Source organism: Rhipicephalus sanguineus, chromosome 7 (assembly GCF_013339695.2).
Source record: "Rhipicephalus sanguineus isolate Rsan-2018 chromosome 7, BIME_Rsan_1.4, whole genome shotgun sequence".
NCBI lineage: Eukaryota > Metazoa > Arthropoda > Arachnida > Ixodida > Ixodidae > Rhipicephalus > Rhipicephalus sanguineus.
Genome location: NC_051182.1, coordinates 43,639,356 through 43,657,236, shown reverse-complemented (window position 1 = coordinate 43,657,236; position 17,881 = coordinate 43,639,356). Strand labels below are relative to the sequence as shown.

The 17,881-nt window shown below is 49.2% G+C and overlaps 1 protein-coding gene across 1 annotated transcript in view; it reads right to left on the bottom strand.

The window, feature by feature from the left end:
* The window catches only part of LOC119398657 (fatty acid synthase-like), a 144,935-nt gene that overhangs the window by 98,288 nt on the left and 28,766 nt on the right, over positions 1-17,881 (bottom strand). Inside the window, exons 5-6 of the mRNA XM_049417380.1 lie at positions 16,159-16,392; positions 4,482-4,783 (exon numbers count right to left, since the gene is read on the bottom strand). Of these exons, the coding sequence (XP_049273337.1) occupies positions 4,482-4,783; positions 16,159-16,392 (536 nt within the window). The remainder of the gene's footprint in view (positions 1-4,481; positions 4,784-16,158; positions 16,393-17,881) is intronic.

Sequence of the window (17,881 nt, the reverse complement as noted above, 5' to 3'; positions counted from 1 at the left end):
TCACTGGAACGGGAAAAGTACCGCGTTCCTTTTCTCTTCGCCGCCGCGCCCTTTCGGCGGCTTCGCCACATAAAGGGTCCAGCTCGCTCGCCTCGCTAGTGTCTCCCGGCCGCAGACGCACGGCGCTTTGGAGGGCGATTGTTTTTATAGGCTCAGGAAAGCGTGCAGGAACATTACGACATCCCGTATCGTTTTGAGACTTCATCGAAAGCCTATCGAGGCATCGAAGAATGCCCGGGTCCTGCGCTTTTGGGTGCAGCAACCGGCGGGAGACGGGCAAGGCCCTCTTTACCATTCCCAGCGGGAAAAAGGATGCCAAGCGACGGGCTGTGTGGCTGCACAGAATAAGCCGGAAAAAATTTGTTCCCACGTCTGATACCCGCCTTTGTGGGGTAAGCGCTTCATTGAGAATTCGCGAATGTTGTTTCGGGGAATGTTTGTGCCTTCCCTGAACTAGTGCAGCTTGTTTCGCGTGGTTGTCGCAGGCGGTTCATGCACAATAACATTGCCGGCCGGCTCTTTATTACGTTTGGCGTAAAATTGACTCCTTTGGGCTCACATATAATGATCAGCGCGCCATGAAAACTGACTCCTTCAGATTGGTACTGCCTGACGTATGACGAGCACAAATAACAGGTGGTAGCATGAAAATAATGGCTGATACTCTCGCGGCCGGTTCGCTTGTTTGATATGCACCAAAATCGGTACTGCGTGACGTGACTGTACGACGAACATAAATACCCTGCGGTAACATGAAAGTAATGGTACGCATGTCATGTAAGGCATGATTTACATGCCATGCTCATGATGCTCTCGCGGCCGGTTCGCTTGTTTGATATGCACCAAAATCGGTATTGCGTGACGTGACTGTATGACGAACATAAATACCGAGCGGTATAACATGAAAATAATGGTACGCATGTCATGTAAGATCTAGTTCACTATACAATGCATGTTTGACATGCATACATGTTGAATCACAACGCGAATTAAGCGTACGTATATTCTGGTATATACAACGCATCACCTCTAATTTATCTTCGTCACGCACCCATGTCATGCCATACCAAATTTGCTATACATCCAGTTAACAAAAAGGCGGGAAGCGCGCCAAGACAGTGTAATGCAAACCGTGCCGTAAATGTCGTGCATGTTATTATTTTCATGCTGCCACCTGTCATTCATGTTCGTCACACAGTCAGGGCGCGCAATACCAATCTTGCTATATATCAAGCTAACGAAATGGCCGCGAGCATACCAAGAGCGTGCCACCTAAGTCATGCCATACAGACACACAAGTCATGATTTTCACGTTACCACTTGTCATTCGTGTTCGTCATACAGTCACCTCACGCTATACCAATTTGGGTGCATTTCAAGCTAGCGAACCGCCGCCATCGCAGCATGAGCGTGGCAAGTAAGTCATGCCGTACATGACGTGGAAGTCATGATTTTCATGTTACCACCTATCACTAACGTTCGTCATACAGAAATAGATCAAGCTATCGAAGCGGCCGCGAGTGCACCATGAGCATGGCATGTAACTCATGCCGTTCATGGCATGCATGTCATTATTTTCATGTTATCACCTGTAATTTATATTCGTCATACAGTCATGTTATGCCATACCGAATTTGGTGCACATCCCATTAACGAAGCAGCCAGGACAGCACAAAGTCGGGGGCGGCTAGATAGATAGATAGATAGATAGATAGATAGATAGATAGATAGATAGATAGATAGATAGATAGATAGATAGATAGATAGACAGATAGATAGATAGATAGATAGATAGATAGATAGATAGATAGATAGACAGATAGATACGTACAAAGTCGCAGAAATTCGCGAAGAAATGTTTCGCATTTAATAAATGCAGACAGCCGAGCGCGTAAATGCCGCGCAGTTACCATTTCTTTATCGCGTTAGTACGCGTGCGTGCGCATGTAGGCAAGTGGAAACTGCCGCTATTTCTTTCCTAATCAGTCAGAGAACAACGGTATGCTTCATTCGGGGCTGCAAAAGCGCACGCAATGCGTAAAACATGCGTTACTCCACGTGAAATCAGCACCGCACCGCCGCCGCTTCGGCCGCGCTGGACCAAATATGGCGGCGCGCAGGATGGTCGCGGTACTTTTCGCGTTCCAGTGACTTTATCGTCGACGCGCTCCTCGCGTCATCTCGCTGCTAATGAAGAAACGCTTATAAGCGCCTGCCGTCTCTGAGTCCGCCAAGCGGTAAAGGTTGTGTATATAACGCTCGCCCTTAGCTACGTGGAGGATCTGCGTTTCGTAGCGTAGTGGTTAGCGCCACTCGCTGCGGAGCAAGAGGTCCCTAGTTCGATTCCGCGCTATGGAAGCACCTTTCTGAATCATTTTTCTTTGGGGCTTTTATATATATATATATACATACTTATACATATACGGTGTAGGACGGTGGCAACGGCGACGGCAAAATTCACCCGAGACTGTCCATATAATTGCTATCGCAATTAAAGGCACGAAGAGAACGGAATAGAAAGCAAGATATAGAAATAAACAGACGCAAATAGAGATGCTGGGAACAAAGGGAAAGAGAAAGAAAGAAAAAGAAAGAAACAATAATGAGAAACAAAAAAGGCCCCCAGCTGCGCTCTTCCTTCAGGCTTGGCAGGACTAGTGCTAAGCTTTCATACTAGGGAACGGGAAAGGCAACGGCTGCTGCGAGAAGAGGCCGAAGCGATGAAAGCCCTACGCCAATGATGACGTGCCGTATATCCATGAGAGGTGCGAACGCTCGGTTATGGGGTTTTGATATCGGTCCTCCTGTCTTTCTTAGTTCATTGTCGTGCCTTGTCTAAGTGCGCTGCTTCCCACGTAAACATGAGTTTTGACATACGTGTCATGGCTACTGTTTGACAAGTTGACCGCACACGAAATACAAAGACAGTGGGAGTTACGACATATACGCTTCAGATGAACTTGGTTCTGGCCTAGTTGATGCTTATATTTTGAAATCTTGACGGCGCACCCCTTGCGTCTGGCCTAGTAAGCACCAACTAGGCCAGACCCAAGATCTTCTGTGCGGGGACTAACCTAGGTGACTAGCAACAACCGAGAAACAAACAGATAAGACTTCACAGTCGTCCAGTTTTGCTGTTTCAAGCCTTGCGCTAATAAGTGGAAGCTTCGCTAATTCTTTTGGACAGACGTAATTAATATTCGAGAAAGAACATAATGAGCCTTCGGGATTCCACCAATCACAAACACCCGTGCAACACTGTTCAGCTTCGCTGGTTAACGGTCTGTACGAATCGCTTAGGCCATGTTTGCTGCCTTAAAACAGATGAATGACCCGTGAAGGACGTATTAAATTCATGTGTACAAGTATCTTCCAAAGCGAAAAAATAAAGATAAAAAATACCTTGGGCATACAACACAATCTCATCGTCAGGCCAGTGAACCTTCAACTCAGATTCATTTTGTTAGAGAAAAAGCGTAGAATACTGATGTGGTTAATGACGTATCGTGTACGGATTGAGCCACAGCTGGCAACGTGTATCGCGAGTCTTGTTCAAATATTTCACTGTTTTAAGGAGAAAATTCTTGTATAAACAGTGCTTGTAGAGCACCGTCATTTAAACTTTCTATCGCGTGCTTCCGCCGATTTCTATGCTAGCAAAAATCCCAGGCGGCGCCTTCAGTGCATACCAGCATGGACCTGGTACGAACGCTTTCTAACCGAAAAGCCTGATTACGGACTCATAATGGGAATACGATGCAATTACGCGAATCTGTTAGCAAGACATGCAATTGTATGTGCACCCGTGGCGAAAACACTATGCATTCGCTGAACTCGTTACAATGCATGCAGCAGGTCACAAATTATTGCGAGGTCTACGCTGTAAAGTTGTATTCTCAAGAAACTTTCTAGTGCAACCTGCCGGCATCACCAAAGCTTTGCACGCTTTCACGGAATAAATGCCAGAAAGATACGAAAATAATGATCACGTGTAATGAAATAGCAATACAATGCAACTGCACTTGGTGTATTCACTCACGTAGTTTCCACAACACTCTGTGCAGTCATTACGAACTGGGATGAAGTCTTCACACCTATTTAAACTAGGACAGTGAATTTTACAAGCAAGGCAAACGCGCGAAGAACGTGTACCACTCGTTAAATTGATGGATTACTTACGATTATTCGCTGGTGTCCAGCGTTCCCGTCTCGCATTGAGGCCCAGGGCTGATGCTTCGCGCTGCTTTCGGTAGATAACCGGATTTGCGCTCTTAATACGATGGTTTTCTTTAAATTTACGTTTTCTTGTGTATAGCCAAGCATTTGAATTCGCTGTTGCTGCTCGAAATGCATTGCTTCGATGAGGAAGCAGTGTTTGTTGACGTCTAGCCTCATTAGCCTGTCAGGCTTCGTGGGCCTAACGACAAATCGGAGAGCCTTTTTTTATGCGTAAAACGTAGAACACTCTACAAGGGACTTACCATTAGTGCGTCCTTGCTCCTTCCGGACATTAGGAGAAGCCTCGGGAGATCTGGCTTCTGACGCGGAAGGCTTTCCACATGCGGGCTTGGGTTGGATTCCAAGATAGCGTGCGCGTTTGCACCACCGATGCCCTGGGAGCAGATTCCTACCAAGCCCCCTTCGAATGGCATCGCCCTGTCCACTACTTTCACGCGGCCATCGACCAATGAGCGCATGGCCGGGTCAGGCTCATCAAAGTTTATATTGGCTGCAATCGTTCCCGTCTCCATGGCGAGTATTACTTTGGCTACAGCAGGGACACCTGGAGGAAAATGGCGCCAAAGTGAGAAACACATTTGTCGACAGGGATAAGCCAGACACCTTTTCATATCGAAATTTTCATTCTGAAAATGTGGGATATTCACGTGCGCCCAATGAATGCAGCTACAAGCTTGTACTATGTCGGTTAATATATTTTGTCGGTTAGACAATGCGTTAGCAGTCTGGTGAGAAATCTGACGGTGAGAAATGAAAGACGTGGATGACTGTGGCAAAGGATGATTGTTTTTGTTTGGCTAGTTGTAGGGCATGCCTGAATAATAGCATGAATGGGTGTGCCGCCTGACAACCTTGCAGAGTCTTCCAATAAGGCATTACCTTAGAAGACAAACAAATTCCTGACGGTGCTGCACGAGCAAAAAAATTTGGGACAAAAAGAAACCTTTTCGCGTACAGCGCAGTGCTTTACATCAAACCAACCCTATCTGCAAGACCAGAGCTGCTGATAACAACTGCGCCCGTGGCGACTGCTGAGGCAACGACATCGTCACGCCTACAGTTTCTAGGGGCCATTTTTTTTCGTTTTATTTACCCTTAAGTCCCGTTGGGCATTACATAGAAAGAAATGCAGCGATTCGGACATATACAGGGTGTTTCAGCTAAAAAGCACCACTTATTAAAAAACTAAGCATAGGAGCTACGCTTCTACAATTAGTGCGGTATTGTTCTGAGCCATATAGAGCACGTCGGAATATGTTTTCAGTCCGCCAAGCTCGGAAATTAACAAAGATTGCTTAATGAACTTTTTAAATCGGAACTCGAGAGAAAAGTTTTCAATACAAAAGTTATAGGGCTTGTTCAGAAACGTCGAATATTTCAATGTGAGGTAACATAACTCCTCTGCTTAATTTTTTCCGGCCTTCCTCTAAAGCGCGCGTATTTAAAAAAAAATTACCACGTGACTACCGCTAAACGCGAGGCGCTTTCAGTGCCCTCAAATGTAATTTAAACGAATTATCAAAGGCTGCTTCGCGCACGCAGATCGATGGAACAGGTTATCGTTGACTGCGATGGACGTTAAGCGACAAAATAAGCATACCGTTTGAACAACAACAAAAGAAATCTTCAGCGAAAAAGCGGCAGCCACGGACGAAATGTCGCGTGAGATCATGGGCAGCATTTGATGCAGCGTAGGCATTTTTCTCGCACCAATGAAGAAATGCATTGGAAGGGGCGAAGGTTAAAGCGTTATGAAGGGCCGAGATAAAAGCTTCACTCACACGTGGCGGCCGCTCTTTCGTAGACTTTTTGACTTTAGACGTTACGCCCCTATCATCATTTATCGTCCATCGCAGTCACCGGCAGCCTGCTCAATCAACCTTCGTACGCGGAGCAGCCTTTGATAATTCGTTCAACTTACATTTGAGGGCACTAAAGTGCCGCGCGTTAGGCGGCAGTCACGTGGTATTTTGTAAAATTGGAGCGCTTTAAAGAAAGGCTGGAACAAAATTAAGCAGGGGGGTTATCTTAGCATAGATTAAAAAATTCGATGCTTCTGAACAAGCGCTACAACTTTCGTATTGAAACTTTTCTCTAGAGCTACTATTTAAAAAGTTCCTTAGGCAATCTTTTTTAATTACCGAGCTTGGCGGATTGGACAAAATATTCTGACGGGCTCTATATGGGTCAGAACAATACTGCGCTAATTGAAGGCGCGTAGCTCCTATGTTAATTATTTTTAATACTTGGTGCTTTTTAGCTGAAACATCCTGTATATAGTGAAGCGTGAGATGGTTTCTTTGATGAAATAGAATACACCGCAATAAAGTAGGAATGTGTCAGAATCTGTGAGAATGTTCTGAATATGTTAATAGTTTGCGCTAGGTGATAAGATTTGTTTTAGTGCTTCTGAATATTTATCAGCACTTACTTCTTTAGCTATAGCTCTTAGCAGTTGATTGCACTTCTGGATTGCCAAATGAAGAAGAGGAAATATAAGTAGATCAGTACGGGCGAATGGTTGACGTTTTTTTAAAAGAGTGGTCCAAGTGTGCAAATGTTGCATCTGGAGCAGTTAATAATGACCTAGTATGAGGCGTAGGGTTGTGATACAACCTATGAAAGAATGTTAGAGACACCTTCAGTCTAGGCTGTAGTGCTGCAAGATCAAGGCTGCGTTTGGTTTTAGATGTACTCAAATATGAAATATAATCTGAGACGATGAGACTATCAGCTTTGTTCTGTAACGATTCTAGTGCCTTGATGAGGTATGCTTGATGAGCGCTCCAAATAATTTAACAGCTTGGACCAGACTATTCAGTTGTATGAAAGAAGTTTTAAACCTTTATGAGCTTGGCGACGTGTGCGTTGGGGTAAACCAAGAGTCTAATTTGATTTATCTAATACCCAGTCAAATATGTGTTCCAGGTCAAGTTAGAAGGTAGATAAACACATAAGTATACTTAAATAACTCGACTGGTTCAGTCATCTTATTATTTATTGTATAGGTGTTTGACACTAAACAATTAAAATTATTGCCTTGATAGAAGCAAGAGTGCATATGTAGACCTTCATTGCCCTCGTTGACATCAGTTTGGACTGCCCATTGTGGTCGGATTCCCAAGCCGCGCTGTGGGCGGTACGAGGCGCCACCCGACGTAGTGGAAGCCATTCGCGTCTAAGTTAGATATCAGTGTGGGAGCCTACCCATCCATGTAGCGGTGTTGACAGGCACCAAAATCCCGCAAGCATGGGAATTCAGTGGAGAAATTGCTGCCCAAACATACGTGGGGACGTGTGCAGTGTCGTCTAGACTTAGGATGAACGCAGCTCTCTTTTGAGCTACAGTGCATTCGGCGCGGCCGCACATCCAAGTGAAACGGAGCAGGCGAACAGGAGAGTGCCGCTGTTTCTGTACTAAAGCACGAAAAGAGTGGTACGAACGGCGCTGTAGCACACCATTCTAACCGCCTACCATAGAATGCTGTAGACCTGCCCCGTTTCGTTTCGATGCCTGGACACACCTGTTGCACTGGCGCTTCACCGAGTGCGGCCCCGCTGAGCCGTGTTCACCCAATTGAATGTACCGGAACGACTATCACCACCGTCAGAACCTATTAGCACAAACGAAATCGTCCTCATGTAAATCGATACCCCGAGCTTCAGATTATCTGAAACGACATGAACATCGATAGTAGATGTTGAAAACTACAGCAATATTGAACGACTACTAAGATTCATGGCATGGATGTTGCTATCGATGAACTACTGCATAAGAATTAACGGTGCCCTAACCCACCGTCTAGCAGCCGAAGACATCGCTGAAGCCGATGAATACTGTGTAAGTTATGCACAGCAAGGAGCCATCATTAATGATAGTTCAATTTCGAAAGGTAGGCCTAGCAAGACTACATCCCGCATCAAAGTTCTCAATCTTTTTTGGACGCCAAGAGATTCTTTCAGGTAGGCGTATAAAACGATGTGTAAAAACCAGTAATCCTTCCTCACGACAATGACTCTTTCACTTGACAACGAGAGCGCACTGCAAAATGCAACAAGGAGGAGTGCGAGACTCAAAGTAACAGTTAAAGGAGCAGTAACACACTGGTGAAGAAGAATGTGCACTGCTTTTGCAAACGCTTCAATATTGACCGTGGTGTATTGGTATTGCCACGCCCACTTCTTGTCTTGTTTTGATGTATTCGGGTTTGACCGGCAGGGACGGTTATCAACGCTCGACGCTGTCCGCGAAGCATTGTTCGAGAAGCTTCACGTCTATAGTAGATCGTTCTGTTAAGATTGCGCCCCGCACGCGAATGTTCCAGCTTTGTCTAGAGATAACGCCGCCACCAGCGATATTGCTGGAAAGTTCGATACCGCCTGTATAAAAGCCGACGCGATTGACCGCTTGTCAGTTGATCGACGGACGACGCCCTGTTCGCCGCTATCATTGCACAGCGTGTATTGCTGTAGCTCTAGTTCTCATTTTCCGGCCACAAGTTCGGCCAAATAAACAGTTTCATCCTGCAAACGCCGACTGCTGTCTTCGTCGACGTCACGACCACGTGACATCTGGTGGAGGTGCTGCTTCTTCCATAATCCGGACGCCCCCGCGAAGCGCTGACCCAAGTCCAAGCCGCGAGGAGGACGACAGCAAAGAATACCCGGATCGTCGAACAAGCCGCAGGCAGAAGGGACTGCAGCCAGAGCACGGGCTCCTTCCCGAACAAACCAGGCAGCCCAAGGTCCCAACACCCACCGCAGCGAGGATGACCGACACCGTGCAGCCTGCGCCGATCCTACTCCGGCAGCCCAAGGAGCCGCCAACCTTCCGCGGGTCGTCATTCGAAGACCCGGACACCTGGCTCGAGACTTTCGAAAGGGTCTCAACATTCAACAACAGGGACTCGGAGGACAAGCTGCGTCACGTTTACTTTTACCTCGAAGACGCAGCAAGGACCTGGTTCGAGAATCGGGAGTCCACTCTTCGAACTTGGGACGCCTTTCGCAGCGCTTTTCTGCAGACGTTTGCAAGCGTCGTCAGAAAAGAAAGGGCCGCAGCCTTGCTAGAGACGCGGGTCCAACTTCCAAATGAAAGTGTTGCCATCTTTGGAGAGGAAATGACCAGACTGTTCCGCCACGCTGACCCAGCCATGCCCGAGGACAAGAAAGTCAGGTTGCTCATGCGAGGGGTAAAGCAAAAGCTCTTCGCTGGGCTGATGCGGAACCCACCCTCGACAGTCCAAGAATTCATCTCAGAGGCGACGACGATTGAGAAGACCCTGGAAATGCGCAACCGCCAGTACAATCGCCGATCCATTCAAGACAGCCCAGCTGTTCATGCCGTCGGCTCCGACGACCTGCGTGAAACGATCCGAGCGATCGTGCGGGAAGAACTGCGCAAGCTTTTACCCTTGCCACAGCCTGAAGTTGCCTCGATCGCTGATATCGTCCGAGAGGAAATACAGCAGTCTCTGGGCACCCCCGAGTCAGCGCAGCCAAAGCCGCAAGCAGTGAGCTATGCCGCTGCAGCCCGACGCAACGCCCCCCCTCCTCGCCCACGTCAAGACGCCGCGCCACCCCAGCAGTTCCGCCGCCAGGCGCCACCGCCGCCGCCACCGACGTCATACCGCCCGCCAGCCGGCCAGCTATACACGCCGAGAAAGACCGACGTTTGGCGCACCCCCGACCACCGCCCACTCTGCTACCATTGCGGGGAAGCTGGCCACACTTACCGCCGCTGCCAGTACCGACAGATGGGACTGCGTGGGTTCGCCATCGACGCGCCGCGTCCACAGCGAGGGGAAAAACCACACGACATCGCCGACTACCTCGCGGGAACGCAATGGACGCCCCGACAACCTTCCCGTTCGCCGTCGCCAGGCCGCTACGTCTCCCCCCACGCCGACCATACACTGGCCTAACGCGAGGCCGGTCACCCAGCCCGTATCCGGAAAACTAAGGGCAACAACCGATGGAGGTGCGGTTGCTGTACGACGAAATACCGAAGATCCTCCGCCGCCGACGACAACGCCGCAACGACATCTAAAGAACACGCCGCAAGCCGAACGAAGCCCTGACGTCGAAACTTCACGGCCCGAAGAAGACCTGACGACACAACGACGAAGCAGCGGGACAAACCGACGTAGCCGTGATCCGACGCCGCGACCAAATCGAAACGGTAGGCGACGAACGAGTGACCTCGACGTTCTCATCGACGGCCACAACGTCACCGCTCTCGTCGATACTGGAGCCGACTATTCTGTCATCAGTGGACCGTTCGCGACGAAGCTGAAGAAAGTCAAGACCGCCTGGGAAGGCCCCGAAATCCGCACAGCGGGAGGTCACCTAGTAACGCCGGCAGGAATCTGCACAGCGAGGGTCTCCATCAACAACCGGATTTATCCAGCAAGCTCCGTAGTCCTTCAGCATTGCTCCCGAGATGTCATCCTTGGTATGGACTTCTTAGGCCTCCATGGTGCAGTCATCGACCTCAGATCGAAGTCGATAACACTATCTACAGAAAAAGCATTACCGCGGTACACGCCGCCAGGGAAGCATGCCTTGAATGTGCTGGAAGACCAAGTCACCATTCCCCCTCGCTCCAGCGTCATAATTTCCGTCGGCTCTCAGAAAGTAGCAGACCTGGAAGGCGTCATTGAAGGCGACCAGCACCAGTTGATTAACCGCGAGATTTGCGTCGCAAGAGGAATAGCAGAGTTGCGGGGAGGCAAAGCAACAGTGATGCTCACAAATTTTAGCAACGAGTATAAGCACGTAAACAAAGGCACGACAGTCGCCTACATCGAAGAAATCACGGCTACGTCGATGGCTTTCGCCATCGCCGATTCTTCCGAGCCAACACCGACGAACCAAGCTTCTCAACCAGTTTTCGACGTTAATCCTAGCCTTCCGAAGCATAAACAAGAACAGCTCAAAACCCTGCTCTTGAAATACAGGGACTGCTTTTCGTCATCGTCAAGAATCCGCCAGACCCCAGTCGCAAAACATCGCATCATAACAGAGGAAAATGCCAGGCCACTCCGGCAGAGCCCGTACAGAGTTTCAACGCGAGAACGCGAATCCATAAAGAAACAAGTCGACGAAATGCTACGCGACGACATCATCCAGCCGTCGAAGAGTCCATGGGCGTCACCCGTGGTGTTAGTGAAGAAGAAAGACGGAACCCTACGCTTCTGCGTCGATTATCGCCGCCTGAACAAAATCACGAAGAAGGACGTCTACCCTCTCCCACGGATAGACGACACCCTGGATCGACTCTACAACGCGAGGTACTTTTCGTCGATGGACCTCAAGACCGGCTATTGGCAAATCAAAGTTGACGAGAGAGACCGAGAGAAGACTGCCTTTATAACACCAGACGGCCTCTTCGAGTTCAAGGTTATGCCCTTTGATCTTTGCTCGGCACCTGCGACGTTCCAGCGCGTTATGGACACCGTGCTGGCTGGATTGAAGTGGCAGACGTGCCTTGTGTATTTGGACGACGTGGTCGTGTTTTCCTTGACCTTCGACGAACACCTCCGGCGCCTTGACACTGTACTACAAGCAATCAAGACTTCTGGCCTCACCTTGAAGCCTGAAAAGTGCCGCTTTGCATACGAGGAGCTGCTGTTTTTGGGTCACGTGATCAGCAAGGGTGGTGTTCGCCCAGACCCGCGGAAAACAGCTGCCATCGCTGCCTTCCCGCCCCCCACCGACACGAAAGCCGCGCGCCGTTTTCTCGGCTTGTGCGCCTACTACAGGCGCTTTGTCAAGGAATTTTCACGAATCGCCGAACCGCTAACTCACCTCACGAAGACCGACGTGCCATTCAACTGGGAAACGGCGCAAATCGAAGCATTTGAAGAACTGAAACGACGCCTTCAGATGCCTCCGATACTAGCACATTTCGACGAATACGCCGATACGGAAATCCACACCGACGCAAGCAGCGTAGGACTCGGCGCCGTCCTTGTGCAGAAGACTGACGGGCAGGAAAGGGTCATCAGTTATGCTAGCCGGTCGCTATCAAAGGCAGAAACGAACTATTCCACAACAGAAAAGGAGTGCCTAGCGATCATCTGGGCTGCATCCAAGTTTCGCCCCTACCTCTACGGCAGGCCCTTCAAAGTTGTGAGCGACCACCACGCATTGTGTTGGCTAGCTAACTTGAAGGACCCTTCAGGTCCCCTCGCACGGTGGAGCCTACGACTTCAAGAATTCGACATTACCGCCGTTTACAAGTCCGGAAGGAAACACTCCGACGCTGACTGCCTGTCTCGCGCCCCCGTCGACCCACCGCCGCAGGACGACAAGGAGGACGACTCCTTCTTGGGAATCATAAGTGCCAACGACTTCGCCGAACGACAGCGAACGGATCCAGAACTCAGGGGCCTTGTGGAATACCTCGAGGGCAGGACCACCGTTGTTCCGAAGGTATTCACGCGGGGACTGGCGTCATTTTTCTTGCGCAACGGTGTTCTCCTAAAGAAGAACTTCTCACCGCTTCGAGCCGATTGCCTTCTCGTGGTACCCTCGACATTGCGGCCAGAGGTCCTCCAGGCTCTGCACGACGACCCGACGGCTGGACACCTGGGTGTTTTTCGCACGCTAGCAAGAATACAGGAGAAGTACTACTGGCCGCGCCTTTCCGCCGACGTCACTCGTTACGTGAAGACCTGCCGTGACTGTCAGCGACGCAAGACACCACCCACTAGGCCAGCCGGACTTCTGCAGCCTATCGAGCAACCTCGACGGCCGTTCCAGCAAATCGGGATGGACTTACTGGGGCCGTTCCCGACGTCCAATACCGGAAACAAATGGATCGTCGTAGCTACAGACTACCTCACCCGCTACGCCGAGACGAGGGCCCTGCCTAGAGGCTGTGCCGCCGAGGTAGCGAAGTTCTTCGTTGAGAACATCGTCCTGCGTCATGGCGCCCCAGAAGTTCTCATCACCGACAGAGGTACGGCGTTTACTGCTGACCTAACTCAGGCAATACTGAGATACAGCCAAACAAGCCACCGCCGGACCACAGCGTACCACCCACAGACAAATGGCCTGACCGAGCGGCTAAACAAGACCATCGCCGACATGTTGGCCATGTATGTCGACGTCGAACACAAGACGTGGGATGCCATCCTTCCGTATGTGACCTTTGCGTACAACACGGCCGTCCAAGAAACGACGCAGATGACGCCGTACAAGTTGGTCTACGGAAGGGGCCCGGCGACGACGCTCGACGCCATGCTACCCAACGTCACCGACGAAGAAAACCTCGATGCCGCCGCTTACTTACAACGTGCCGAAGAAGCTCGACAGCTCGCCCGCCTGCGCATCAAGACCCAGCAGCACACCGACAGCCGTCGCTACAATCTTCGACGACGCTTCGCGGAATACCAGCCCGGCGACCGTGTTTGGGTCTGGACGCCGATACGCCGACGTGGGCTTAGCGAAAAACTCCTTCGGCGATACTTCGGGCCATACAAGGTTCTTCGACGCCTCGGCGCTCTTGACTACGAGGTGATCCCGGACGGCATTACGAACTCCCAGCGACGCCGCGCACGACCTGAAGTCGTCCATGTCGTGCGCCTTAAGCCGTTTTTTGCGCGTTAGCGAACCTGGGGACTCTATTTTTCTTCCTTTGTTATTGTAATTTATTTTTGTATGCACTTTTTTTTTCTCTTCTATGTTCTTTCACAAGCATCGGGACGATGCTTTTTCAGAGGGGGGCAATGCCACGCCCACTTCTTGTCTTGTTTTGATGTATTCGGGTTTGACCGGCAGGGATGGTTATCAACGCTCGACGCTGTCCGCGAAGCATTGTTCGAGAAGCTTCACGTCTATAGTAGATCGTTCTGTTAAGATTGCGCCCCGCACGCGAATGTTCCAGCTTTGTCTAGAGATAACGCCGCCACCAGCGATATTGCTGGAAAGTTCGATACCGCCTGTATAAAAGCCGACGCGATTGACCGCTTGTCAGTTGATCGACGGACGACGCCCTGTTCGCCGCTATCATTGCACAGCGTGTATTGCTGTAGCTCTAGTTCTCATTTTCCGGCCACAAGTTCGGCCAAATAAACAGTTTCATCCTGCAAACGCCGACTGCTGTCTTCGTCGACGTCACGACCACGTGACAGTATTCACCGTTCATTACTTTCCCTGGTGCTTCATTATTACTCTGGTTTGGCTCCTATAAACCCACTCGAAGCTGTGGGCTTCCACTTCGCCAGACCATTTATTTGTGGTGGACCTAGAATGAGACAGCAAATGCCGCAAGGCGCCATTCACATGCGATGCATCACGAGCGCCGTACTCGGAGCTTGTTTGCAACATTGGCACGCGCGTTTGTTGCTTTATTTTGATGTATTCGGATTTCACATACAAAAACTTTGGACAACGCCGGCGACGACCACGCCGCAATGTTTGGGAAGCTTCCAGATTGTTTGCGATCGTTCTGTTAACATTACGCGTAAGAAACGAATATTGAAGATTGTTCGAGAGCTTACGGAAGCACGAGCGATAACGCTGCATGGTTCGATGACTCACGTAGGCAAGATGTTTAAAAGTTACACTGATGATCAGATTACTCGACAGCCCGTGACTGTTCTCACCGCTATCAGTGTACAGGGTGAATTGCTCGTACATCGACATTTGATTTTCCGGGCCCAAGCTCGCCCAATACCGAATTACGCATTTCCCATTCTTCCTGCACTTTTCTTCACTGTCACAACCACGTGACAATACAATGGCAGATGATTTCCTCATGTGCCTAAGGCGCTTCGTTGTGCGGCGGTATCAGCCACAAGGTTTTAGACGTTTTGATGCGGAGATGTGGTACAACGCTTCAACGCGGGTGCATGTTCATTGAAGACCGTTCTAATAGCAAATCACGGAGAGCAAATTGTGCTTCGTAGCGTTCAAAAATAGCGACAGCTGCCTTTCCTGCTGCGAACTATTTCTTCGGAAAGCATCAACTATTTTTCAATTGTGCTCTATTAGTTCCCATCCACTACTGATTCTGGTTGCTTGAAACGAGAAATACAAAATTCTTTACTACTAAAGGGGCCTCGACGAGCCTCGAGGAGACGCGGCAGAGATAAAAGGGCGTCACAACAAGTTTGCTCGGCAGATTCAAGTCCATTGATAATCCACTTAATATGAGCAGTTCTAGATGTAGGTAGGCTACCGAGAATATTTAGATTTCAATCTCCAAGGAAAAATGTCATGCTGAACCAATGCGGCTTGCTGCAACAGCGAATGGCCGGCATTATCTGGTAATAGCAAACACCTGCCATCGCTCAGCCAACACTCCCTGTTACTTATCAAACATAAGGTAGCACTATCGTAAATTTCCAAGAAGGCGACCCAAGCTAATTTAGAAAAAAACTTAGATACATCAAGTCAACGTAGCCACGATTTAACAAGCATTAGCCAAGATGAGACATCGTTTACCGAACACTGATAATCAATGCAAAAAGTCACAGGGAGTTTGGGATTACAGAGGAGAGGCTGGCACACCCCTGCTCCCCGTTCACTGTTAAAAACTCGCGGATTAGCGTGAGCTTAACAATTCACTGAAAAAAGCCTACTCAAACATATGATAAAGATCCCAGCTCCGGTTCGGTTGTTTCCTACGGTAACATGCTTGAGTAATAATAATATCTGGGGTTTTACGTCCCAAAACCACGATATGATTATGAGAGACGCCGTAGTGGAGGGCTCCGGAAATTTCGACCATCTGGTGTTCTTTAACGTGCACCTAAATCTAAGTACACGGGCCTCTACCATTTCGCCTCCATCGAAATGCGACCGCCGCGGCCGGGATCGAACCCGCGACCTTCGGGTTAGCAGCCGAGCACCGTAACCGCTATACCACCGCGGCGGACGAAACATGCTTGAGTAGTCACGCATTCTTACCAGAGGCGCTCTCGGAGTGCCCCATGTTGCTTTTTACAGATCCGATCAAAAGCGGTTTCTCGCGCCTGGGTGAGCAAATGACGTTGCTGATTGCCTCCAATTCCTGGATGCCTCCAGCCTTGGTTCCGGTTCCGTGCGCCTCGACGTAAACGACTTTCGTCGGGTCCACGTTGGCCTCAGCGTATGCGTCACGCAGGAGCTTCTCGTGCCCGACAACCGACGGAAATGGAACGCCTGAGGGAAATACGACCGAGTGAGTTGTGTGATTAACTTTACCTAAGCACACTAACCGTCCCATTGCTGCATGATGCGTCAAGATATTGGTAAATCTTTCGACAGCTCCCTTACCACTTCATTCTTCCCTACCCAGAAATCTTAGCTCGGTGTAATCAGCATGCTGCGCTTACAGTTATTTATCATGTCCCCCTCGCGGTACGATCTGCTTACTTCCTCGATTCATAAGATGGTAGAACGGCATCCGTGGAAAACCTTCGGTAACCGACTCGAATACCGGAGAAGACCAATTGCTTGCAAACCAACATGTTTTTTTTTTTCATCGACGGGTATCTCTGGAGTTTTGTTCTACGAACGGGTGGCTCGGCCGTAACGCTGAATTGCAAACGTCAACATCAGCGTTTTTTTTTATGCCCCCCGCAGCACAAAGGCACCTCCAAATGACTTGTAATTTGCAATATCGCGCGCGAGCTGACTCCGTTCAGTGCTTGTAATATCCGAACTTTCATCGAACCATCTAGCCTTTGGCTAACCTCGGCCAGGTTTCATATCTCTTGGTATCAATGCTGTCGCTAGGGATAAGTGGCAATACGTACCTCGCGAGAAGAAATCCAAGCAGACTGAGACAGACAGAGTGTTGATTATCAACCACGACTTTTATATAATACACAGATATATGATTGTGGAAAAAATTTTTAGAAGAAACAGGAGCAGAACACAAGTAATATTTGAAATGCGAGCGCGTAACCTAAACAGGGACTTAAGAAGATCAGGAAGAGCGTATTGCACTCTTCCCTGTCTTCCTGAGTCCCTGTTTGAGATACACGCTCGTGTTTCAAGTATCGTGTATCACCAGTTCGCCCAATCAATCATTTTCATAACTAATATACCACAATTAAACATCTCACAATCACGTCACAGCTCATTATTCGCCTTTCAGCGTGTTCAAGGGACTCAATTTCCTTACACATAAGCGATAATGAGGGATCACTTAAGCACATGTCAGATTTTCTTACGATGCAAGGGGGTTCGTTAATCTGCCATGGATTTAAGAATCTTGCGTTTGTGCGAGAAAGCTAGACAACCACTGATAGATGTACACGGCTAGATGACTGCCGATGTGCCCCTTCATCAAATTAAGCTAATTCATCTTTAAGGGCTTGCTTAACTCGCTCTTGCCACCGCATGGTGTGCTGTAGTTTCTACTCGCAAGCACACACACTGCGATGAGCAGGCTAGCCGGAACGTTTGACGTGTAGCACTTCCGAGCACCGGCTACATGTCTCAAAACAAACAAAACAAAACGGAAGGAACTGTGGTCAAGAAACCTAAATCGACATCAGTAACAGCAGCCATTTTTTACGTTAAGCGAATTTCACACGGATTCAAAAGGGCAGCCCCGAAAGCAGGCAATAAATGACATTTTCAGCACAGAACAGATCTTGAAGCATGTGTCAGAAGGAGAAGGCGGAGGAATAGGGGTAAAATT